This window comes from Pteropus medius, unplaced genomic scaffold (genome assembly GCF_902729225.1).
Source record: "Pteropus medius unplaced genomic scaffold, Ma_sr-lr_union100, whole genome shotgun sequence".
In the NCBI taxonomy this organism is placed as follows: Eukaryota; Metazoa; Chordata; class Mammalia; order Chiroptera; family Pteropodidae; genus Pteropus; species Pteropus medius.
The window spans coordinates 730,631-755,840 of NW_024355206.1; the positions used below are offsets into that span (position 1 = coordinate 730,631).

General features: G+C 41.4%; 1 protein-coding gene across 11 annotated transcripts in view; it reads left to right on the forward strand.

Moving 5' to 3' along the window:
* AKAP13 (A-kinase anchoring protein 13) overlaps positions 1 to 25,210 on the forward strand; it is a 233,549-nt gene that overhangs the window by 114,918 nt on the left and 93,421 nt on the right. For all 11 annotated transcript variants that reach the window (XM_039858438.1, XM_039858432.1, XM_039858434.1 and 8 more), the window contains 3 exons: positions 372 to 570; positions 3,047 to 6,155; positions 9,779 to 9,915. In XM_039858438.1, coding sequence (XP_039714372.1) covers positions 372 to 570; positions 3,047 to 6,155; positions 9,779 to 9,915 — 3,445 coding nt within the window. The remainder of the gene's footprint in view (positions 1 to 371; positions 571 to 3,046; positions 6,156 to 9,778; positions 9,916 to 25,210) is intronic.

Genomic DNA, 25,210 nt, shown 5'->3' on the forward strand with positions numbered 1-25,210 from the left:
AGAGGAACGCTTAATAAGCCTAGCTTCTAATATTGAATACCAGGCTAGAACCATCCTGTTTGCATTTCCTCATTATTTGGTTGTTAGCATAATATTGACTTTTTAAGATGCCAGGCTTCTCTCATCTCCATGAAAAAGACATCCTGAGGGAATAATCCTGCAGCTTTCATTTAACCCATTTGTGACCTCATGGGTGGAGGATGGAACAGTTAGTTATATCCCTGAGTCACTGGGGAACTGTTCAAACCAGATTTCTGCTGCAGAGCCTTAAAAAACAATCAGGTCAGCAATTTTGCATAACCTTCGAAGGTTAACCCTGTGCCTCGAGGCAGGACATAGCTATGTATTAACTGGAGATGGCTTGCTTACAGGGAGAATGCTGGAGAACCAGACTCTTGGAGCAGTTTATCTTATGAAATACCTTATGGGGACTGTTCTGTGAGGCATCATCGGGAGCTGGACGTCTACACTTTAACCTCCGAGTCCCAGTCACCTCAGGAGCCGCTATTTCCTGGAGACAATTGCACTGGACACATTTTTAAACTTATGAACATCCAACAGCAGCTAATGGTAAGGAAGAAAATTTCCATTTTCAGGCTTTTGTGCTCTCATTCCGTACCCCAGTAAACCTTGCTATAATCAAAACATAAAAATGCTTCCCTCAGAGATTGCAAAACCTGTAAATAAAGCAATTTTAATAGTATTTGATGTTTCTGCGTACAGATACAGAACTAGCATTGAGATTGTTCCAGTAGGAGACTGAAATTTTCATTTGTTTTTGCCAGGTTTTTGAAATAATGAAAGATACACAGACACTTTGCAGATACAGAAATATGTAACATCCAGAGCTAAATTTTCCTGGCAAGAAAGGGAATTTGTTAAACTTTATAAATTTAACTTTATAAAACTAAATGAGCAGAGTAGCTTCTGAAATTTTTACTGAAGAACAAAAACCAAATTTACTGAGAAAAAAAGCTTTTTCACAAGTATTTCAATGAGTGATGATACTGCTACTATATTTAAATCGATAGTTGTATGGTAAAAAGATCACTAAAAAAAAAAATAAAATAAAGATTTTATAATCCACTCAAGCCTTCAAGATAAAGTTGTTGCCAGACATAAAAACATTACGGACTGCCTGGTTGCATTCGTTATGGGTAATATAAACGTCATACGGGTACATCTCTCTCAGCCATAACATCTGAAAGACTAAGTTTAGATCATTTTTCCACTAAGTTTAGATCATTTTATTTCACAGCTGATTTGATTTGGAGAAAGCTTGACAATAATCTCATTTAAGGCCATCGAGGGTCAGCTTCATGCCAGAGGCTTCTTTGGGAGCAGGCATTATGTTCGAGACCAGCAGGCCAAGACGTTTCACAGTATGGTCGTATGATGAGCCTGCCTCTGCCTTTTTGAATCATATTTGTTTGAGAACAGGTGTCATTTTATTTTTCTCTGAATGGGCTGTTAAGAAGTCAGATTTTCCCTTTAGAGGTCTTATTAGGTGAATGATAATCCGATTGAACATACCAGTTTGTAGGTGTCAAAGCAACCTGCAAGGTTTGGGGATAGTTGACAGGAAAACATGAGAAATTAAGAGGAAGATGCATGTGTTATGAGCCCTAAAAATTTTTCAAGTAACATCACTTTTTTCAAAATGTTTCTTCTGTAATGTTTATTCTTTATTAATTTTAATGACCTGCTTTCGTAATTTTCAGGCCACTGTTACACTCTCAACAGGAATGGAAGCAAGCTAGTTTTGCATACTCTAAGAAGCACAGCCCAGAAGGTTTTAGTGAAAATCCGTTTTTCTTTCACTGTCTTATTGGAAGGACTTTAGTGAGCATGACACATATTACACTTATATGCATAGACTTTACAGTAGACCCAGTAAGGCAAGAATAGTCTGATGATGGAGTACTATAAATACTCAGTATATTTGCTCAGTAAATAAATGAGAGGACAGTGGACAGTAGATATGCATGAGATTATTGCAAGATCAGATAGTGAGTGAAGAGCAAATCAGATGTTTTAAAAGTCGTTTTTATGTACTAAACAAATAGTATCATTATAAGAATTTCAGAAATTTCAGTCTAAAGTCAAATTCCCCCTAAAGATCAGCTGTATTTGTTTTTCTCCACTTTTCCTAAGTCTCGTCTGCATGTACGTGCGATTTTTTTACACAATTATAACCTTAGGTTAACTAAGGATTTTATTTTCTCTGTACATTGTATTATAAATATTTCTGATTTCACTTTGATCTTCATAGCTAGCATTTACATTAAGAGCATAGCATTTTCCATCAGGTGGTGATCATGGTTATTTTTAACCATTACCATGTAGTTGGTTATATTGTTGCATTTAAAAAAATACTTTAAAGTTACAAGAACTATTTTTGAGGTATCCTTAAGCCATAGTACCTCTTGATACTAATGAAGAATTAGGTGTTATTAGTTTGATGTTATTTACCTAATATTTAGTTTGAATAACAGAGGAACTGCTTTTATCAAAAAGTAAAAGAATATCTGCCATTGTACTGTTTTTGAAATTATGAACCTATAACTAAAACTGTTAATACAGGTTGAATGGTGCATATTTGGGGGATGAAAGGCCCTTAACTCCTCAGGAAGAATTTACCTGGATGTATGAGGCAGAATGGAACCAGCCTCTGCTCCTCTAAAGACCCTAAAAAATATCGAATTTCTCAGCTGCTCTTTTGAAGAAGATATATCACTGATTTTTTTTTAATACAGTTTTTGAGGCCCAGTTTTAAGCTACTTTCTAAAATAAGTTCATAGTATAGAAAATAATCATGTGTATTCTTGACAATTTTTATCATCGCACTGGATATGCAGCTCTAAGAGATGACAGTGGTATCAAGAACAAGAGAGAATTTGTTTGTACTTATTTAGATCAGCTTACTGTGTAAGCTTAGAGGGGCTGCAAGGAAGTGAGCTTTCTCCAGCAGGGTTTCCGCCTATAGGTTTCAGTAACATCTTTTTCCACGAAGAGTTTTTAAAAAATATTTTTCATTTCCTCCTAGAAAACAAACCTCAAGCAGATGGACAGTCTTATGCCTTTAATGATGACAGCACAGGATTCTTCAGGATCCACTGCCCAAGATACAGATGGCCAGTTCCTTTCCCGTGCATCAGTGTCCACGGACAGCCGGCAGCTGTCTCCTCCTGCAGATGCTGAGAGCTCTCCATGCTGCCCAGAGAGCACTGTTGGGCAGATTGAAAGTTCCTGTGACTTGTCCAGTGTGGGTAAGGAAGAGCATAAGGACCGTTCCTATAGGAAGAAAAGTAAAGACGTGGGAAAAAATGGGGACGAAGTGGGGCCAGCACCTGCTGTGGACTCTGGAACTGCGTCTGAACCCAGCAGCTGCCTCCAGAGCGTGCCCGATTATGAAGCAAAGGGCACAGAAGGCTCTCCATCCTGTGGAATCAGAAGTGAAGAAACTGGAACAGAATCTGCAATGGCCACAGACCAGGCATTTCTGAGCAGTGGGGACGTTGTCCGGCCAGGAGTCGTAGTTGCGGCTCCAGACACAGGCCAGCATTTCTCTGCAGGTGAGCTGGTCGTCAGCGCAGCAGCAGATGCCAGTGTCCCACACACTGCAGGGGAAACAGGACATGGCCTCGTGAACCCAGATGCCACCTCCCAGAAGAATAAAGGCATGGAGAAAAAGGGGAAACAGGCAGAGGAGCATGGGGAAAGTGCGAAGGGGAGACTTGAGAACTCTGATCTCAGCGCAGCCGGGGCCTCTGGTGTCAGAGACACCAGCACGCCTGTGGATAAAGCCGGTGTTCCCAACTGTGTCTCTCCCACCAGCTCCGTGTGTGGTGACAAACCTGCTCAGTCTCCACTAGGATTTCTTAGCACAGAAGCCTCCATTGGAAAAACTGCAGACACTGGAACTTCAGAAAGTTGTAAAGAGAGCTCTGCCGTTTCGGTGGACCAGAACTCTCTAGTTCTTCCAGCTGCTGCAGAAGACAAGATCTCAGTTGCGTCCGAACCTGATGCTCCGTTGGCAAACACATGTGAGGCAGTGTCACCCTCTGATTTAAACTTTCCCAGGCCACAAAAAGATGTTATGCCAAAGCAGAAATTAGAAACGAATTCATCTCATGTTCAGAGCAAGTCACCCATCTGTTCTACATCTGGAGACGATAAACTTTGCGCTGCCTCTACATGTCAGCAGAGCACAGTGACTTCTAGTGGTGCGTTGGCTGGGAAACAACATGGTGACACAGTTTCCCAGCCCGGAAGCACCACCACAGAGCTGCCCAATACACAGCATCCACCCGCTGCCATCTGTCCTGAAGGCTCAGCCACCTTTGACCATGTAAGAGATACCCGGGGAGATGTGGGGTTTTGTTCTCTCGAAGTTTCGGATAAAGAGGGCCAAGGAAGAGATTTGAAATTAGAAACATCTTTAACCAATGTGCTTGAGGTGCTTCCACATCCACATGCTGTTGTCCCTAAAGCTAAGAAAGAACCAGTGTCAGACCAGGCACTGTCATCGGGCAGGACTTTCTCTCTGGCAAGCAGTCCAGGCAATGAATCAGTAACCAAAGATGACGTACTTTCTCTTGTCCCCTCCCAGAAAGAAAAGGGAACAGCAACTTCTGAACCATACAATGCTGCAGATTGTGAAGATGGCCGAGATTCGTGTGAGCCGGATAAGCAGCCACTAGAAGACAGTGCGGCGGGTCTGCCCACACCCCCTGCTGCCCTTCCGCCCAGCATGGGGAATGCCAGTCCCGTGGGATTTGGTGGGGAGCAGGAGAGGCCCTGCCCCTCAGCAGCCCCTGAAGTTCTGAGCATCGAGGGGGATGCTGACTGCTCCCTGCTGCGTGTGGGTCAGGCTGCTTTGGCCTCTGCTACCAATTTGACTGAAAGAGGAAAAAATCCGGTGGTTCCAGAAAGCTCTGCAGCTCAGGGGCAAGACAAGGATAAAGCGGTGATTTTTTCCTCTGTTAAGGAAGACACTCTTTCTTCAGGAACGCCACAGGAAGAGCAGAGAACAGCCTCTTCTGGACAGGAGGCACCGGGAGTCTGTGCAGAGCCCAGCACGAACGTCTGTGCCGAGGACAAAGCGTTTGAGGGAGGCAGTTCGTGGGGCACACCCTTGGCCTGTCTGAACGCAGAAACTAAACACAACAAGGAAGTGGCCCCACCAGTCTCACTGCTGACTGAAGGTGGGGCTGCACGGAGCCTGGTGCCACCAGGAGCAAGTCTGGCTGCAGACTCAAGCCAGGAAGCCTTGTGTGCAGAGCAGAGCAGCTCAACTCCGCTCCAGGGCCTGTTACCACAAGTGTCTGAGGCTTGTAACTGTGATGGATCTTTTGCTCTGGATGTTGGAGTGAAAGAAACTGAATCCCTGGGAGCGAGCACTGCTGGTGAGGTGCGTGGAAATGCGGCGGCGGATGCTGCACTGGCCAGTGCTCTGCAGGGCACTGTCGGGGCTGGAAGGGAGGCTGTGTCACGCGATGCCCACGGCCTCTCGACGCCAGAGGTCGTGTTGAACCAGGGGAAGAATGTGATCCTGGGCTTGCCAGAGGCTTTACCAAACAAATGTGCGACTGACCTCCAGGGCGCCGCGTCCCCAGAGATGGTACCTCTTCGTCGGGGAAAAGCGAGGCTGGACGGAGGCGACCGCAGCAGTAGCCTGGGTGACTCCGAGGACGCACAAGTGGGTGATGACGCACGTCTCGTCCCTCTGCAGCCTGCTGCAGAGACGGGGGTCTTGACCAGTGAGGACAAGGCCACAGGCAGGGAGAGGGGTGCTCCCCCACTGCCTTGCGCTGTGTCTGCCGACGCCGGGCAGCTGCCTGAGACAGCAGGCTCCATCGAGGAGGCTGCGAGTCGCATAGTGGATGCCGTCATAGAACGAGTCAAGGCCTCAGGAGCCCTGCTCCCAGAGGGCGAGACCAGTCACATGTCACCATCCTGTCCTGAGTCTGGCCCAGTGACTGAACAGCTGGAGAGTGCTTCTGCGGGGAAGGTGATGGCTTTCCTGCCTGGGGAGACACAGCAGATGGGCAGTGTTCATGAAGAAGCCCCCGGGAACCCTGCAGGATGTTTTGCTGGAAGGGAGGAGTCAGAGAAGATTCTCCGGCCTGTCCAAGGATCAGAGCTGACAACAGGTGAGCAAATCACAATAAAAAATTAGCAATTTGAGAGACAGGTTCCCTAAAAGTCTCTGTGATGAGCTGGTAGAAATGTAGGTTTCTTTGTCATTAGAGGTCTTGTGTTTGTTGGGTAGGTTGCCAAGTTAACGGGCACCTCCATCAGGAGAGGTGCATCATCTCAGGGTTGGGCAGATTTGCTTCCTGTATTGTGGACGCCTGGCTTGGTTGCTTAGGCCTGTAAATGCTCTCTCTGTCGCCCTGGAGCAGTTGTGCCTTTCCTTACAGGGGACACAGTGCCTACTGGGTCACTGGTGCTCTCTAATGATAAATGATTTTAGCAGATGTTTTTATTCACATGGCTTAGTTCTTTCTCTAGAGCCATCAAAGCGGTGCTGAAAAACTTTTATTTCTAAGCTTGAAACTCTCCCCGCCACCCCCCTCCACCCCCGCCCCCATCCTCCTAGTCTGTGTTGTGAGGAAATTTAGAGTCACGGTGGTTTCGTGAAGAGCTGTCAGTATCGTTCTAAACCAGCGGCCTAACGTAGCAAATGATGGTATTAGGTCATTGGCAAAGGCGGGGGAGGGGTGCGGGAGGGAGCTCCCTCCTTTCCTGCCTGAGGAGCAGACCTCCCATGCCATTGCCTGTTGCTTTTGGGCACCAGTCTGAGAATTCAGGGCCCTGCACAGTGCAGGGATAGGATGCAGGATTTCCGCCCCAGCCCAGTCTGCTGAGCCGCTGTCATAGGGCAGACGTGGTGTCTGCTTATCTTGGTGAAGCAGCTGCACCGAGCAGATTGCTCACACGGCGGCCTGTTCCATCCGTGGGCAACCATGTCCAGGGAGAGCAAAGAGAAAGCACTACTGCTCGGTGGAAACCAGCTCTGAGTACAGCTTCATACTGGGGCCTGAGGCTGAAGCTGAAACTGGAGTGTTGACTTCTGAAGTCTTTGAAGGTCAGTTTCACTCGCACTGTGATATAGCCACCTGCCACCAGATATAGACAGAGACCTGTCTCCACGCTTGCCCCCAGGCTTTTGTAGGTAAGAAGTAGCCTGTTTTTAGTGTTTGTGTTTTTGCTGTTCTTTCTAATTTCTGAAAGGCCCTATAAGTAGCACAGGTTAAGAGTGTGGGGGTGGGGTGTGTCAAGAAATGAACAAACAGTAAGAAAAGAAGTTGTGTAGGAAAAAGAGTAATGTAAATACAATGGTCATTTTTCCAGATTAGGCAGTTTTAACTATTTATAATTTTTTCCCCCTTCCAGTGAGGGATTTACACAACCTGAGGGGGTGTTTTTCGGTGACTTCCGGGGTTTAGTTTTGTTAATGTTCTGGAGTGTTAGAAATTTGCTGGGGGCTATCTCAATTTAAATGAGAAGGTCTCTAATTTTTAAAATAAGGCACAACAACAAGTCTATTTTGGGGGCCATGGCAGATTGACATTTCAGAAGAATGAGAGTGGCTGTAAGCTGATGCCTGGCTGTGTTCTTTTCTTTTGGGTGCTGGTCTTCGGCCACATGGGCTGGATTTATTTCTCTTTTTGGTCAGTAGTCAGAGTTTAACCCAAGTCAAGTACAAACTAGGAGTTCCGTGTCTGTAGTACCATATGAGAAAAGGTAGAAACCAGGGAGAATTTCAGACGCTGATATTTTATAGTATGTAAATATAGTAAAGTGCGAAGAAGTGATTCCTAAGATTTTAAGGTTTTAGGAAGGAAAACGAGACGAATGACGTTCAGCAGTGTCTCTGGGTTTGGGGTTGGTGGATACGAGTGGGCGAGTTACTTGTTCTGCTACCAGGAGGAGTGAGTCGTGTGTGACTAGAGCTCATGGCCTCAGACTAAAGAGAGATGCAGCCACCGACGGCATCTGTGCTTGCTTCAGGAGATAGCCAGGACTGGGGAATGTCCCCGGGCACACTGCCCTAGAGAAAAAGCACCTGAGTGGGATCCCAGAGCCAAAGGGCTTTTTGTATGAAAAAGTTTGTATTCCATTCATGAGTATAACTGTCATGTCTCATGAGTGAAGAGGCCTGGGTTTAACTGCCGATTTGAAAGGCGCTCCATGACATTGGCTTCTGTTTTTGTATACTGCTGCAGATCAAGCCAAATACAAATGGAAATGGGGAAAACACACAACTTCTAGTTAGAAAGAAGGGATGTGGCCTCTCACCTATCAAGAGCGTTGATGACAGTGCTTTGGGAAACCAGTTGTGCATGACTGAGGCAGGCCAACCCTGCAGACGTTGCCCACATCCTTCAAGTGTCAGTAATCACTGTTCACTGTTGTGACTGGTGGCTGCTTGCCAGAAATACGTAGTTTCAGTTGATGGGTATAGGATAGTTAGGTAGTGCCAAAAAACACATTCCCAATAAATAAAAGTCAACAACAACCAAAAAAAAAAAAAAATCACTCCAACTCACTTAGAAATGTTTTGATCAAGGAATACTTCTAAGGGGGGGTGCTTAGTCATATTTTTTTCAACTTTAATCACATTTTTTTGAAATGGACAGGTTTTGTTTCTTTGAGCAAAGAAACTTGCTTGCTTATTTTTAAATTGCTGTTAAGATTACATAATAATAAGGGCAAGCAAAGAAGATTTGAAAATGTTCATTTATAGAAATGTAACTTCTCTAAATCTGATTAGATGTTTGTGTACATCACAACATGCTTTTAGAATAAAATCTTAACTTATTCTTTGGTGAAAGAAACCTTTCTGCCCTTTGGTGTAGGGACCAGTTTTCTCTGTGAGAATAGTGCCATAACTAGATTAAAAACAACTACAGAAAATTGTCCACATGAAATTTAGATGATAGTTCCATTTGTATTTGGATCATTAAGGTGAGTTTTGACTCTTCAGTCATCTGTCTCCTTTAAAGAAGTGTCAAAGGCTAAATTTGCTTCACACATCGCTTTATCATTTCCTTCTTGTATTTGCTTGACCACGTGGTGGTCAGGTACAAAAACCACTGCTGTTTGGTCTGTTGAGCATAATTCTAAAGAAAACACGTAATAACTTTTTCTTAAAAAAAAGGAATTGCTGGTTTATGATTACACTTTGGTTTGGGAAGAAGCAAGCGCTGAAACAAAAAATAACGTACCAGAATAGTTCCATGCGTTATCCATTGCAGTTCTGGGTAAATGAGTATGTGTAGTATGTCTATAAAGAAAAACTCTTCCCAAAGGCTTTATCTCATTCTCAGAGGTTCTTTCTTTTTTTTTTTTTGTTTCCTCTACAAATGCAAACATCTCTTGCCTCTTTGATCTTGGTCAAAATGGAATACTTAGCTTCAGCTTTTCATCTGTTACCTTGCAGCTTGTGAATTTACTTTTCCGTATGTAAGTCAGCACCACACTTAGATTTGTCATGAAAATGGAAGTTCAGTAGACATGGAGTTGGATGTTCCCTTAGCTGCAAACCCATACGAAGGCCAGGGAAAACCGTACAACCGTGAGATAAAGGAATAATGGCTCAGCACAGGGTCAGAAATAACACCAGCTGCTGAAAGCCGGGGAATACTTTTCCAGTTAGCACAAAAGCAAAAACAAACAAAACGCACAAAACCTGGAGCATGTTGTGTAAATAGTGAGGCACAGGAATCAATTTTTCAAATGTACTTTGTAACCCCCTTGTTCTCTTCAGAAATGCCAGACACAAAAGCTGACGATGAAGTGGATTTTCTGAGTAATATCAGAGAGAGTTCAGTTTCTGAAGAGGTGGCTGCAGGAGACACAGTCACTACGCCTAAGATGACCAGACAAGGCCCGAAGACCCAGGCGGTAAGTGGCACTGAGTCTGCGTGAGCCCAGACTGTGATTTAGTGGTCTGGTTTATCTGATTTACAGCCTTGTTTTTTTGTTTGGGGAATTTTTTTTTCCACAGTAGTATTTTGCCCCTTCTCTCTTGTTCCATTACATATAAATGTGGATGTGTTGCTGCAGTTAAGCTTCATAAACAGTGTGCACCCCAGGGTGGAGTTAGGCCCTTCCTGCCCTGATCCCTTGGACATGGCAATGAGAAAGATTTTCCCTCAGAGCACAAGACTTTTCAATTTGTCATCAAGTTTAATGTGTCATAAAACAAGAATTACCACCAGAGGGATCTGTTAACCCTTTTTAAGTCTGACTCCTCTTTCTTTATGTAGAAACTGATAGCAGCAAAAATGAAATTTTAACGTATAGCTAGCTCAGTGCTAACTGTCTACAGTATGAAGTATGTCATTCTTAGTGATGGAAGAAAAGGTCCAGTAGCTTTTTTCATAACAGCTTTATTGAGAAGTAATTCTCATACCATAAAATTCACCCATTCAGGTAAAGTGCACAGTGTAGTTGTTTTTAATAGATTTACAGAGTCATGCAACTGTCATCATTGTCTGATTTTAGAGCATTATCATCATCCCGAAAAGAAAACCCGTATTTATTAACCAAGCTAGCCCTCCTACTCCTACCCACCCCCTCACCCCTCACCCCGCCAGCTCCTGGTAGTTCCTGATCATCTTTCTGTCTCAGGATTCGCCCGTTCTGGAACTTCATGGGAAGGGAATCATATGATATGTGATCATTTGTGACTGGTTTCTCTCTCTCAGCAGCATGACTCAAGGTTTGTCCGTGCTGCAACATTGTGAAGCTGTATTCGCTGTGTGGGGGCATCACGTTCTGTTGTACCTTTGGCTCGTTTTCACCTTTTGGCTGTTGTGAATAATACCGCTGTGAACACTCGTGTACAACTTTGTGTGGGCATATGTTTTTATATACCTGGAAGTGGATTTGCTGGATCATATGGTGATTCTATATTTAATATTCAGGAAGTTTTTTAAAATGTGTTTCTCAGGATCTTGAGATGACTTTTCTTGTTTAAAGCTCTTAACTTTTAAATTGAGAGAACCAGTTGAGAGAAACATCACTCTCGGCTTTCGATTCTATGCTGGTTTAAAAAAAGTAAAACCTCGTGGAAGCTGAAAATCAAGTTACTGGACTGCATCAGATTGCCCTCAGAAAATCAGTCTTCCTTGTCTAGATGAGACAGCGCACTGTTTTGTTCTTCAGAGGCCTAAGGTGGTTTATTTTCTTAAAGTTACACCAGTAGGTAAACAGCACTGTTTCAAGTGTCTGGGTTGTGATAAACAAGCCTCATTTTATTGGAGTACAGTGGCAGGGAGGTGCTGGCTGTTCTAACCCACCCCTTACCACAGATAATATTCATGACTAATGCCTGGGTGGCTACTTATATACAGGCATTATTCAGACAAATGTTGCTTTTGCCCCTAGGGAAAGAAAGTAGAACACACCCTGCATGGGTACAGGCGTCTTTGTTTCCAGAAGCCCCTAAAACAAGAGAAAGAACAAACTCACATCCTTGCATTCAAATGCATCTCTTTCTCAGTCCTTCATCTGAATATTGCAGTGGTTAACATCACTGAATACAGCGTGATGTCATTGAATACAGTCTGATGCTCAGCTGTGGACCCTTTGCTTTACGTTGCGAAATATCTCTATCCTAATCGTATCTTGTCTGTTATAAAGAAGAAAACAAAACATTATTTTTTAAATAAAAGTCCCTCATCTCTTAATCTGTTTTCATTTTTCTCTGGTTTTAGGTGTTGAAAGAGATAATCTTCCTCTGGTTTGTCAGCATGTCCTACTAAACAGAAGAGTTAGGCCATCAGAGAGTCACATGACTAGTTCAAGGTCAGACCCGGCTAGAACGAGAGCGAGAGCGTGGAGTTTGATTTCTAACCTAGGATTTATACAACAGGGCCCATTCCCTTTTGACTTTTATTTACCCCACCCTCTGTGACTGGCAGATATATTCTAAGGAGCCTCATTAAGGTTAGAACAATGTAATTTGTCCGTAGATAGAGAGAGGATAGCTATGCCATGTGCTTTGTGTCTGCCGCCACTTCGTGTAGTTGGAGAAAGCATGTATTAATGGGCTCTTCAGTTCCTAAAGATTGTCAGGCCTAAAAATAATGGAGGTTTTTGTGTTCACATCATTACTGCAGCGATGGGAAATCTGACCACTTACTTCTCCTCCCTTTCGCTCTGCCAGACTCGCTGTTCGCTGTGAATTGAGAGGACAGAGCTTGGTCACACACTTTAGTTTTCCTCATGCTGCATTTTCTCTCCTTCCCATTTAACTTCTCATATGCTGTATTCGTTGTAGGTTTCTGCTGGGTCAGGAAAGAGAAGTCCACAAACTTTTTTGGAGAGGACAGATAGTAAAATATTTTAGGACTTTTGGGACCTACAGCCTCTGTAGCAACTAGTCAACTTCGCTGTTAGAGTGTGAAAACAGCTCTCGGCTAGATGTAAACAAGAGTGACTGTTACAATAAAACTTTATAGACACTAATAAACAAACAAAACTTATATAGACACTGAAATTTGAGTTTCTTATAATGTTCATGTGTTATGTAATATTCTTTTTGGATAAGTTGTTTTTTTCAGTTATTGAAAGATATGAAATCTGCTCCTAGGTTTCTTCATAGGCTGTAGGCAGTGGGCCGCTGGCAGTAGTTTGTGGGCCCCGAGCCTGGCCTAGAGGATACTGTGCACCAGTGGATGAAAAGAAAAGGAAAGGAGACTTCTTTTCTAAATGTTGTGTTTTCTGGTGAACGCTCTAGTTATCAACTCCAAGGCAGGAGGCAGAGAGTTCCGGTTCTGTTTCTCTCTGACTAAATTTTTGACTTAGCATCTCCGCTGTTCATCTTCCAGCCTTGACCCTCTGAGGTCTGTCGGCCTCTGAAAAGGGTTACTCGAGCTTGTGATTATAGTCGAGGGTGGGGTGGCGTTTGTTTAATACCATTTAATCCGATCTTTCTGACACTTGCACAGTCCCTGTGTTGGCTTTGGGGATAGGCCAGTTATGGCTTCATTGCATCACTGTTTGACTGTGTCATCCTCTTCCAAAGGTAAAACAGAGAATTTGTGTATCTTAAACTTCGCGGCTGTCCTGAAAACCTAGAACTGTGGTTAGCAGAGTGATCGTTTATGGCAGTTTTTTAGTAAATATAAATAAAAAATCCATTGTAAATTCTTAGAGGTGTCTTCCTGTTTGGTAAACCTTCTCTAAACTTATATAATTGTCAGCGCATAGGGACCTCTGTCAAATATAGCACTACCAAGTATTTAAAGAAAAAAAGATATGGTTGAGTTCCCTTTTTTTTTTTTTTTTTTGGTCTAGTAGTCTGATATCTGTCATATAAACCGAGAAATAATTTTTTTATTCCTTAACCTGCTTGACACATTGTGCTGTAAATATGTAAATATACCTTTACTTTAGAGGTCAATAATGCTTAAAATCCTGATTTATAAAAGGAATTAGGCAGTATCAAGATGCTTAAAATCCTGATTTATAAAGGAATTAGGCAGTATAATGGGTGCTTCTGTTCTCAGGGAAAACATTTTTCTGTGTTAAATGCTGCAGATTTCTCCATAGATGAAGGCAGTCCTAACATATTTCTTCACTGGGTTGAAAACTGTTCACAGTTTAGGAGGCTGGGTCATTTACTCACATCTAATATGAGCCATTCTCCTTAGTCACTTTATCAGAATTTTATGGTTGTAGTTTAATATTAATTATTGCCAAAGCTGTAATAATAGTTATGATTTAATATTAAACATTGTCCCCACTTACTTTACTAATTTCAAAGTTCAGATTATCTTTGTTGTCTTCTTTTTTTTTTTTTTTGCTCAATGAGTTAATATATATCAAGCACTTAGAACAGACCCTGGCACTCAGTAAGTACAGCTTAGCATCATTATTATTACTTAGTTTCATAACTTAAGATTCCAGAATCTTTTTCTTCATTTAGATAACCAGTGGCATATGGTGGCTCTTAAAACAATCAGGATTCAGTTTCTGCTTTTTGAGCATAAATTATAAAAGCTTCAGAAATGGCATCACGCCTTAATTTAACTTGGGAGACTTGGAGCTTGTTTTACCTCTGAAACTTTTAGAATTTTAATGACGTTTATAGATGATTTGAAAAGTCCAATACTTTTAAAGGAAAAGTCAAGGATTCAGTATGGTTAAGTGACTTGCCTCATTTCGCAACTAGTTAACCCTGTAAACTAGACTAGAACCTCACTTCTCTTTGGTGATATTTCTCCTCTTCTTACTGTGGTTAGCAGAGTGATCGTCCTGAGGATGCACGTCTGTGGGAATCCGCTTCACTCTGATGGGTTTTTGCATTTTAAACAGGTACCCCGAGCGATGCGTATACACACCAAGATTCTGAAACCATCATATTATACTCCTTTGCTTTCAGAGATAGTCAGAGAAATTCTTTTGGTCATTTTAGACCAAAGCTGATTCACTTTATAATAAGCCTTGTGTTCTTATTATCTTTTTAACTGCAGCTAAACATCACCAAGGTGGTTTGTCGAAAAAGTTTGCTTTTGATGCAGGAATTACTAAGACTTTCCACATCTGCCTTTTATTTCCTAAAGAATGATCCGAGTAGGTAGAGAGATGACATCGAATCCTTTTATCCAGAATGTAAGCCTTCTCGGACCATTCGCCTTGAGAATATGCCCCAGGATGGCCAGGAAAAAATTCTCACTCCAGCTTTCCTGCCCCAAACCAAGCATGCTCCACATCTTGTGTGAATCCTCTCTTCATTGTGTGGCCAAGCTCATTAGGAAGGAGGTTGCCTCCCTGGTGTATCAGTTCATTGAGGTATCTCTGCACTAATTCCTTTTCCAAATGCTCATTGCATAAGCTTATTAGCCATATGGAACAGTTAATTCACCAAGCCAGTATATCTTGCCAAGATGCTCATGGTTTTAGCAGCCAAACACTCAGGAGCGGATATGTTTAAGCACAACTCGAAAGTCTCGTTCGTTGAGTATTTACCTTCCTGGGAAAGTCCGCATGCTTCTCAATCAAGAAGGCGCTTAAAATCAGAACCGTGATCCCCATCTTTAGAGCTACACAGTCAAATGTCACATTAACTGAATTTCCATCCCTAATTATCTTTATAATACCAGTACTTGTTTCTTCAAGGTTGTGGGTAAGAGCGTTGTTGGACAATTTCTGGTTAATATCTTCTCCTTAATTTACTATTTTTAACGGAACGCTGTTTTCTTTCTCTTGTCTCAAGGGGGCGAACTTGCATTTTCATCCTTAATTGGAGAGTTTGGTTAAAAGCTTTTGTTTTGTGTGGCTGTTCACAGCCTTCATGCTTAGCTTCCAGGGACAATATGGCAGCTCTCAGGCTATCCGGTAGTGAACTTGACAAGCCGTAACACTGCTGTTCAAAACGGCTTACACATCCTACCCTCTTAAACAGTTTTCAGTTAAAAAAAAAAAAAAACACTTAAAAAAAAAATCCCTGCTATCATATTTACATATGTAGTTTTGTGGTGTTTGTGTCACCTAGGAAAAGGCAAATTGGCCTCTATTATGCGTCACCAATAAGTGTCCGCCCCACGTGCCCCCCATAGTTATCCATTTTAGGTCCAACCGTAGGGAAACACTCCTCGGCTTTTTCATACGGTGTTTTGGGAGCTACTCTTTCTTTATGTCTCCTCTGAAATGGAGAGTTTCCAGGAAATTCTGCAAATGTTCCTCTAGAGTAGTTAGTTGCAAAACAGTAGGACCTCAAAGAACGCCAGATCGTAAAGCCACAAGTGGAAAAACTATACCCTCTGTAAAAATATCTGCAGATAATATATGTAAGTGTATAATTTAATCATCTGGCTGTACATTTGTAAGTGACTTTGAGCAGGTTATTTAATTTCTCTGGTCTCTGTTTTCTCCTTTGTGCAGTGATTAAATAATGTTTAAAGTTCCTTCTAGCTCTTATATTTTGACCAGTGTATGACTCTCAGCTTATTGGAATAAATTCATAAATGTTGGGGTACATATCTTGTGTTGGACCAAAAGGACAATTACGAGGGACTTTTTAAAATCATATTTTTTTACCAGCCAAATTCTTAAAGTAATTCCTTTTTTCCTTCAGAATTTACCAAGTTGTTTTTCTCTGGAGTCTTAAATTATATTAATAATTCTTTTTTTTCTTTCATAGAACTTCTTAATCGTAGGCCACAGGACCATTTCAGAGGGGTTAGATGTACCTATTTATTTCTCCTGCTGGGACAAAAGAACCAAATCTGATTCTTACCACCGTTTCTACCCATTTCTTATACTCTTCATTTCACGTTTGTTCATTTTTAAAAAATTCATTCCATTTAAACAGAACAAAACAAAAGCAATTCACCCATTTCTCTCATCCTCCCTACCCCTGACTCTGGCAACCGCCAGTCTGTTCTCTTTATCAGCTGAGAGAGAGAGAGAGGGAGAGAGAGAGAGAGGGAGAGGGAGGGGTGTGTGTGTGTGTGTGTGTGTGTGTGTGTGTGTGTGTGTGTGTGTGTGTGTGTGTGTGTGTGTGTTTTCTAGATTCCACACATGAGAGGTCACAATATATGTCTTTTGTTGGCTTATTTCATTTAGCATAATGCCCGTGAGGTCCATCCATGTTGTTGTAAATGGCAAGATTTCAATATTTTTTTTTGTGATTGAATAATATTCCTCTGTGTGTGTGTGTACGTGCATGTGTACCACAATTTCTTTATCCATTTATCCACTGATGGACATTTAGGTTGTTTCCATATCTTGGCTATTATAAAGAATGTTGCAGTGAACATAGGGGTGCATATATCTTTTTGAGTTAGTGTTTTTATTTTGTTTGTGTTTTATTTTATTTTGTTTTGTTTTGTTTTATTTTATTTTATTTATTTATTTATTTTGATAAATACCCAGAAATAGAATTTCTGGGTCATATGGTAGTTCTATTATGGTAGTTTTCCACAGGAGCTGCACCAGTTTACATCCCCAGCAAAAGTTCATGACAGTTCCTTGTTTTCCACATCCTTGCCAACACTTGTTATTTCTAGTCTTTTTGACAGTGGCCATTCTAACACATGTGAGGTGACATCTCATTATGGTTTCGATTTGCATTTCCCCAGTGAGGAATGCTGTGGAGCATCTTTTCACTTATGTCCAGTATAAAATTGTCAGTTGCTTCCAGCTTGCAGAGCAGAGCCACCAGGCGTAGTGAATGTGTGCTGGCATACCTCCCCTGCCTCTCAGCAGCCACCCCTGCCTACACTCTGGGTCCCCCGCCTACACTCAGGGAGTCGGTCTTTTCATTCCAGTTCCAGAAAGTGATGCATGTGCCGTGATTGTTTGGCTGTGGAACAGTCCCTGTCTGCATCACCGTTGTGCACATACAGAACAGTAGGCTCTGTTCCTTCCTAGGAGTCATTAGGGTTCCCTAGTGGGACGGTCTGCAGGAGGAAAATAGAGCTCGGGCCTTCCGCCCTCATTAGTGCTGAAACCCGGGGCTGCGTCTGCTTCACATCAGACTTGCGGCTTGTGTTTCTCTTTGTTTGAGACTGTTCTTTTTTCCTTGAGTCAGGAAAAGGACTTAAATCCTGGCTTTGTTGACATGGGACTTTAATGCAACTGCTGTTACAGCTGAACCTGTTAAAAGGAGTACCTAAAGCTGTGAGAAGAAATATTGTTTAAAGGTTGGCATCTTACATAATGGGGTAATGATCTTAGGTCTGCTTCTTGTCAAAAGACCGTGTACTATAGACTTGGAAAAAGAGTTTATCATTGACACACCCCATTCCACCCCCATGATTTCCCAGGCTTCTGAGAAGCTGGTGGAGGTTCTTAAGAGATGCTGGTTCACAGTGAATTCAGATGATTGTCATCTGCCGCTTATTGTCGTAGGTACAATGCATCGCTATCTGCTCACTGTCCCTGGAGGAGAGGAGCAGGTGGCAAGCTGGTCAGTGTTTAATAATGCCAAGTTTTCTTAATCTCTGTTTTATTTCTGTTAGGGACCTGTACTGTTATGTCTCTTTTTCTTGGCGTGGTTCTCTGGGAAGGATTAGGAGTTAAGTAGAAAACAAAGTAATGCATGCCATTTTGAGAATACGGTCTCTGAATCAGTCTTGTTTTTTAAAACTTAGACTCAATCTATGGGTTATCTAATACCAGCCATTTATTAGCAGATAAATATGGTGGGCCCCCAAAAGTGACTGGTATAAAATGCTGCCTTGAACCTTCCTCCTTAAAGCTAGTTAGTAGGGACTTGGAGCAGGAAGGAGGAAGTTTCCAAAAAGGGGAGGGGAGATGGAGAGCTTTCACGTGAGGGCTGGGGAAGCAGAAGGATAATGAAACACAAGTCTCTCTACAGCATCTGCAAGTGACCAAGCTGTAAAGGCATGAAATGGCAGCAGCTTTGTAAAGAGCCAAGTTGTCTAATTCTTCTAGGAGTTGTTTGTATGACTTCTTGTAGTTTATCACTCCAGCATAGAGTGAGGAAGAAGGGAGTATAAGATTTTAATAAAAGAAGAAGGCTGTCTTCTTCCTCTAAAACAGATTTTTATCACATAACCAACTAATTTAGTAAAATGCAGGGAGATAATTACACAAATCTATAAGTAAGTTAAAAGGCGTGGATTGTCCAATATTTTTAAAAACAGGGTTTTTACTTTCAGATGTACACAGCTACTCAGGAAATTTCAACAGCTGTTGCTAAGTGCAGACTTGCACTTCAGTGTAAGATAAGACTTTAAATATTGGCATTCATTTTCAGAAAACATATTCCTTTAGGAAGTTCTTTTTATAAATAAATAGTAATTAAAACATTTGACACATGCTTGTCATTGGTTCTACGTTTTAACAAGTCAACCTTTAAAAAGGAATATATCACTCCCCCCCTCCCCCAAAAGCATATGCATTCTGATGATTGCAAGGAGTAACTGTACTGAGAGAGAACTCAGCTTTGACAGATGAAAAAAGTATATGGAGTTTTCTACCTGTTTTTAACTTGCATTCCTGTGAATCGTGGCTGTGGGTCCTCATAGTGCCTGCCCTGGAGGGAAGAGCATCTTGCGATGAGATGAGGCCATGTTCTCTCCATGAAACCTGTGACAAGTGAATGTTTTTGGAACGGCAGTTTTCAGGTAGTTGGAGGTAACGCCTTAAATGCTAGAGCTTCGATTTGGTAGTCTTTGCTGTAATGTATTTCGAAAATACTTATATACTTGGCTGGCTTATTAAACACTGGACAAAATTGTCCTCTTGCTGTTTTAGAATTATTATTATGGGTATCATTGACATATAATGAGGATGTGCATCTGTGGACACTAATCCCATCAGTAGCACGGGAACTTGCACTAATGAATCACTCATGTTGGTTTACCTGTCGGTCATTTGCCCTGGTCTCTCAAAAATAAAATGAGACATATGTATGCAGCCATGTGGTCTCTTAGGAAGTGCCTTTTAGCTAAATTCATTCACACGTAGATCGTGTAAATAGTCTTTTCCTAAAGAATTTCATTTGCCCCTCAGAAAACCATCTCTTCATTCCTGCTGTAGTTAATTCATCTTCATTAAAAATATTATGACATTGTTCGGGCCTCGCTTCATCTATACCTAAAGGCATTGGCTTTCATACAGTCTCTTAAGCTGGAAAGTTTCAGATGCCTTCCTCTCTCCACTCCCCTTCCTCTCTCCACTCCCCTTCCGTCAAAGTTAACATCTTCTCTCGCCTGGATTCATTGATTCTTTGCCACTCTTTCTGCCTGATAACCCAGCAGTTCTCAGACTTTCTGGTCTCCAGATCCCTTTACACTTTTAAAAATTATTGAGGATGCCAAACAACTTTTGTTTATATGTTTATTTGCCACATTAGAAATTAAAACTGAGACATTTAAAAATATTAATTTATTTATAGTAATAGTAAACCCATTACTTGTTAATGTGAAGAATGTATATTATGGAAAAAAAAAAACTTTTTCAAACAAAACCAACACTAGAAGGAAGAGTGGCATCGTTCTAATCTAATGTTTGGCTTAAGAGAAAACAGTTGGATTCTCTTAGCTCCCATGCATTCAACCTGTAGCAGTCTGTTGTTTTGGTTGAAATCTATTAAGAAAATCCAGCTTAACACAGATAGATGCTTGGGAAAGAGAAGAATATTTTTAAAGTTTTCTCAGATAATTGTGATGTTCTTATTTGATGGTAGATCAGGAACGACAGATGGTAGGTTCTTAAAGGTTTGTGGTGTGGAATCTGAAATCACACCATTGAACTTTTTGTACTTTGGTATTTTAAAGACCATTGATCTGTCTTGTACTTTGAATGGAGCTTTTATCCATATATGATTTTCTGACATTGTTCATCAGTCATTTGGAAAATACTGATTTACTGTGTAATCCAACTATTCCAAATGTGGACTTGTGTTTTATTCTACAATATCAGGAAATCTCACCACTAGTCTCTTCAGAAATGTCTTTTAAGTATTGGTCAACTGGTAAGCCCACAGTGGCAGATTCGAGTTTTCCCAATTTCTCATTTTCACTTGAAAGTCTAAATTGTACCATCAGCGATAAATACTGCCAGTTGTTTCTTTTAAGAGACAGGTTCACTTTGTTCATTTCCAAGAAAATACCCAAGCTCTGAATAAGCATCATTTGTTCGTCAGTCCTTTCAAGTAAAACTGCTGTTCCATGAAAAAAGTGGCTCGCTCAGCTCACAGTTTAAAATAATGAGACAAATGATTTTCCTCAAGAGAACCATTATACCTTGTTTACAGAAAGAAAGAAATATTTTATGTGTACTTCCCATTTGTCACACAGAATATTAAAAAGATGTGTATCTCATGGTTGAAATTTAATGAAATTAATGAATAGCTTCATCAAGGATGTCCTTTGTGAAAATATTTTTGCTTTAAACTGTGAGTGTAGGGCAGCAAAGAATATAATAACTACTGGTTCACTTTGGTAAAACTGCTTTGATTCTTGGGAAGGCTCATTAGTGCAAATGTCAACACAGTAAAAAAGGCAAATGATATCTTAGCATTACTGTCAAAATAGTTTTGATCCCACCCCCCCTCCTGAAAAGGTCTCTGGGACCCTCAACGATCTGCAGACCACACCTTGAGAACTGCTGCTTTAGCTCATGTTACAGATTCTTACTGACACAGCGCTTTACCTTGCAGTGTGGCATACATGGGCTTCGGAGTCTGGCTCCTGAGGTTACTCGTATGGTCCCATCATCAGTGCTTTTCCAATCTACAGTCCACCTGCCAGCCACAGCACACTCCTGGTTTTGCTTAAATCCATCGTTGTACTTGCTTATTGGTCTACTCTGCCTGAAATGCACCCCTGGGGTCTACCCTGGCACTCTTTCATTCTTTGAGACCCTTGCGGATGTGCTGCTTTGTCCTATACTGCACTGTTCACTCACTCTTCTCCTTCCCCACACTGGAGCACAGAGCCATGGGATCCTGCCATGAACCCCAAGCCCTGCGCAGTGTTGCCTGGGGCGCTGGCTCTGCCGCCTCCTGCCAGTGACTCTGCCTTTGCCTTGGTTCCCTGCACAGGGACCTGCTACATGATCTCACACATGACAGGCATTTGTAACGTTGGATACATGGTAAGTATCTTGAAAGAAAAAGGAAAACAAGAAGAACTTCAACAAGACTGACTTCTAGTTGAGTTTTCTGTTAATACTTCGGTGAACTTTACATTAGACTATGTTTGCTTAATCTGTTTATTCATTTCTCTCCTTCAGGCACTGATGATCTTAAGTAGTTCCCTCTCTCTTAAAAATCCTGTTTTCCTTATTTCCATAGCAAATATATTTGAAGCTTTTAAATTTTGTTGAGGTTTAAAAAACCTGATTTAGTCAATATGGCAGGAGTTGCAACTAAAAATCAGGTGGAGAAGAAGTTCCTCATTGATAACCCATTAATCTGAGTATTTCAGATTGAACCAAGAAAAGTGGTTCATCTTTCTACATAGAATTCGGATAATTGTCTTAGTAGTAATAGAACAAAACCGAGTAAAAGCATCCTCGGTTTAGCAGTGTGAGAATTGGAGGCACAGGACCATTAGAATTCAGATGCAGGAAAACTACACGTATGAAAGAAAGATAATAACAGTAAGCAATATTAAATAATGCTGTGTTTGTTTGGAGACCACTAATGCTTATTTTTATAGCATCCTCATAGAGGAGGCAGAGGAGAGATATTAGTAAATACTCTTATAGAGGGCAAGTTGGAGGGACAGCGCAAAGGCCTTGTATGTGTTCTGCTCAGGCGGTGGCCCTGATGATACTTTATAATCTCAACTATTACTTAAACTATCCCTATGGGTACCTGATTTCTTCTGAGCCATTAAACATACACATAGCTCTGAAGAAATCAGAATGCTTCTATGAAATTTGGTCTCTAATAATTCACCATTTTACGTGAAGTATGTTTTGTTAAAAGTGAGAGCAGTTTTTATTTTTTAAGGTTTGTGTTAAAAACATTCACATTAATTCCAAAAAGACATTTGCATATTTAGAAAGGCACCAATCTTCTGATAATTAGGAACAAATAAAGTAGTGCTCTAAAAATCAATATATATTTTAGTCAGACAGGTCTTCAGAATGGATGGTCTTGAAGAACCTACGCAAACTGCTATTTATACTTCAAAAAAGCATGTAGGGTAGGCAGAGAAGTTCTTCTAATTGCTAATTAATTTCTGTCATGCTCTCTTTATTGATGAGGTCTACCTGCTCATGCCATTCGTTCGTAGTGAGCAGAGTAGATGACCTTTCTCTGGTGCATATCTCTGTATCCAAATTGAAATTTATGAATCAAAGAGCTTCTGAATCTGGACTGCCTGTATCAGTTCGATCTACTCTTGAGGATGGGTTACCTTCCCTGAAAGACCCTCTTCAGAGAGAGAAGGGGATCTTTCATTCACACGGGAACCTCTGCTGATGCTAAGGCCACAGGCGCAGCAGGTGTCTTGCTCCAGGAGACTGTTAAAACGGGCACCTGGAACTGGTGATCAGTGCGTGCTTTTAGTGCCGGTTCTAACAGAGTGAGTGGAAGGACAAGTCAGCCTTTCGACAGAGGTGTTTGAGTCGGCGGCATCGTGGATGTGATAGGACTTGAGGGAAACTCGCAGACTGTCGAGTTTTGCATAGGTGTGGGAGGGCATGAGGGCAGAGTCAAAGACATGGCGGTCGCCAGGTGTGGAATCTAGTCTGAGCATGGTTGTTTTACTTGTGGACTGCTGTGGAAGAGTCCCACGAGGAGAGGTGAGAGGCTGTCATGGTGTTGGGCCTTCTCCCAGAGTCACGTCTTAGGACCAAACAAATGCTCTTTATCCCAGCGGGTCACGTTGTGATTTCGGTCTTCTGGGTAGGGATTGTTCAGGGACACTGGCTATAAGTTCAGTCCAAATTAGGCACTTGGGAATTGGCCAGGAAAAATCTATAAATATCTGTCTTTTATTACTCCTTTCCCTTTGCCTCAGAGGAAGAGGCCGTTTTCTTTTTTCCCAAGGCCGACTTTTCCAGCTGAGTTCCCAGTCCTATGCTGACCTTCTTAAAGAGCCGCTCTCTGTGAAACAGCGCGGCGCTCGGATGCTCAGCGGTCCCTTTAGTCTTGGCTCCTGGTGAAGCTACCCGCCTTCTCCACTTACAGAGAAAACTTAACTTTTCCCTCTTTTTACTTTCTCGTCTCATAATAAAAAGTATCTTCAGAGGGATCATGGTGGTCTGCTTAAAAGCAGAGGTGTTTTATTCTTTCAGTTCTAACTTAAGTCAGATTTTATCAATTACTTGGTTTTATCTCACATGCACTCTCGTAGGTTGACTTAAATATCTTTTTTTTTAAAATAAGGCAAAAATTTTAAAGATGATAATAAAATAGAAATACTTTTCTCACCATTTTACGGTGAGAAACTAAGGACCAGAAAGGCTGCGTAACTTGCCCAAAGCAGCCTGGCCATAGGGGTCCTCTTCTCTGCACTGCGCCTGGTCAGCAGTGGTCAGCGGTCAGCTGTTCCTTCTCTTCCTGCGGCCGTGCCGCGTGCGACAGCTCTGCTCGCATGTGCTCAAGCAGAGGAGCGTTTTCTCCCCTCTTCAACATATTTTCGTGGTAACAACTCTTCCAAAACAAATTCTCATAATTTAATTTCAGGTAAACAGAGTTGTGTTGTACTTTCTTAAACCTTTTCAGAACAGTGGATTGAATTTGAATTTGGTAATGGTTGAATAAAATGATCAAATGCAAACTCCAAAAAGTAGGGGTTAAATGAGCAAAAGTAGGGGTTAAATGAGTATATTCTTTTGAGGATGACTAATGCCAAAATTGACCCGGGTAGTGTTGAAAAGTTGTTTTTTGTTTTTTTGTTTTTTTGTTTTTAAATTAAAAATTTTTAAATTTTCATTTACAGTTGATATTCAATATTATATTAGTCTTAGATGTATAGTGGTTAGACATTTATAAAACCTACAAAGCGATACCCCCAATAAGTCTAGTACCTGTCTGACACCATATATTGTTACCACACTATTATTGACTATATTCTCTATGCTGTATAATTTACTTCCCCATAACTGTTTTGAAACTGCAAATTTGTACTTTTTAATCCCTTCAATAGGTTTTTTTCTTGAAGGATTTTTCTCTCTCCCCTTGGCTGTGTCTTTTGGACAGCTGATAAAAAGAGTTAAGTTGTACCTCTGCCTTTCTTGGAACGCATGCCTACACAGTGATGTGTGTTTGCCTGGAGGGATGAGAGAAGTCTTCCATGGGAAACTGAATCATTTTTTTGGCTTGTCTGACTGATTGTACTAGAGCTATTTTTTTAGCCATGAAGTGAAAAATAGGAAGATTAAGTCAAGTAATTTCCTCAAGTAAAACATTTTAATTTTTTTTTATGTGGGATTTTCCTTAGAGTATGGTTATTTGGAATATGAGTTTTCATATCTGGCCAGGAATTTATCCTTTAAATCCAGAAACTCTTTAAGACTACTCACCACTTGTATATGTTAACACACTGACAATATTTTCTTGTCTTGTTTAATAACCATATCTGGTCAGCTATTGGAAAGGTCTTAGGATTGTGACTGGTTATAAACAAGTCTATAATCAGTTAGTCATGAAGCCTTTGGGTGTTTAGGGGAATCAGGGAGAGAAAATTCAGAAGTGCCCGCTGCCTTTAAGGAGCTCATCATCTATTTAGAGTCAGACCAGCGTGCAGCACGGAGG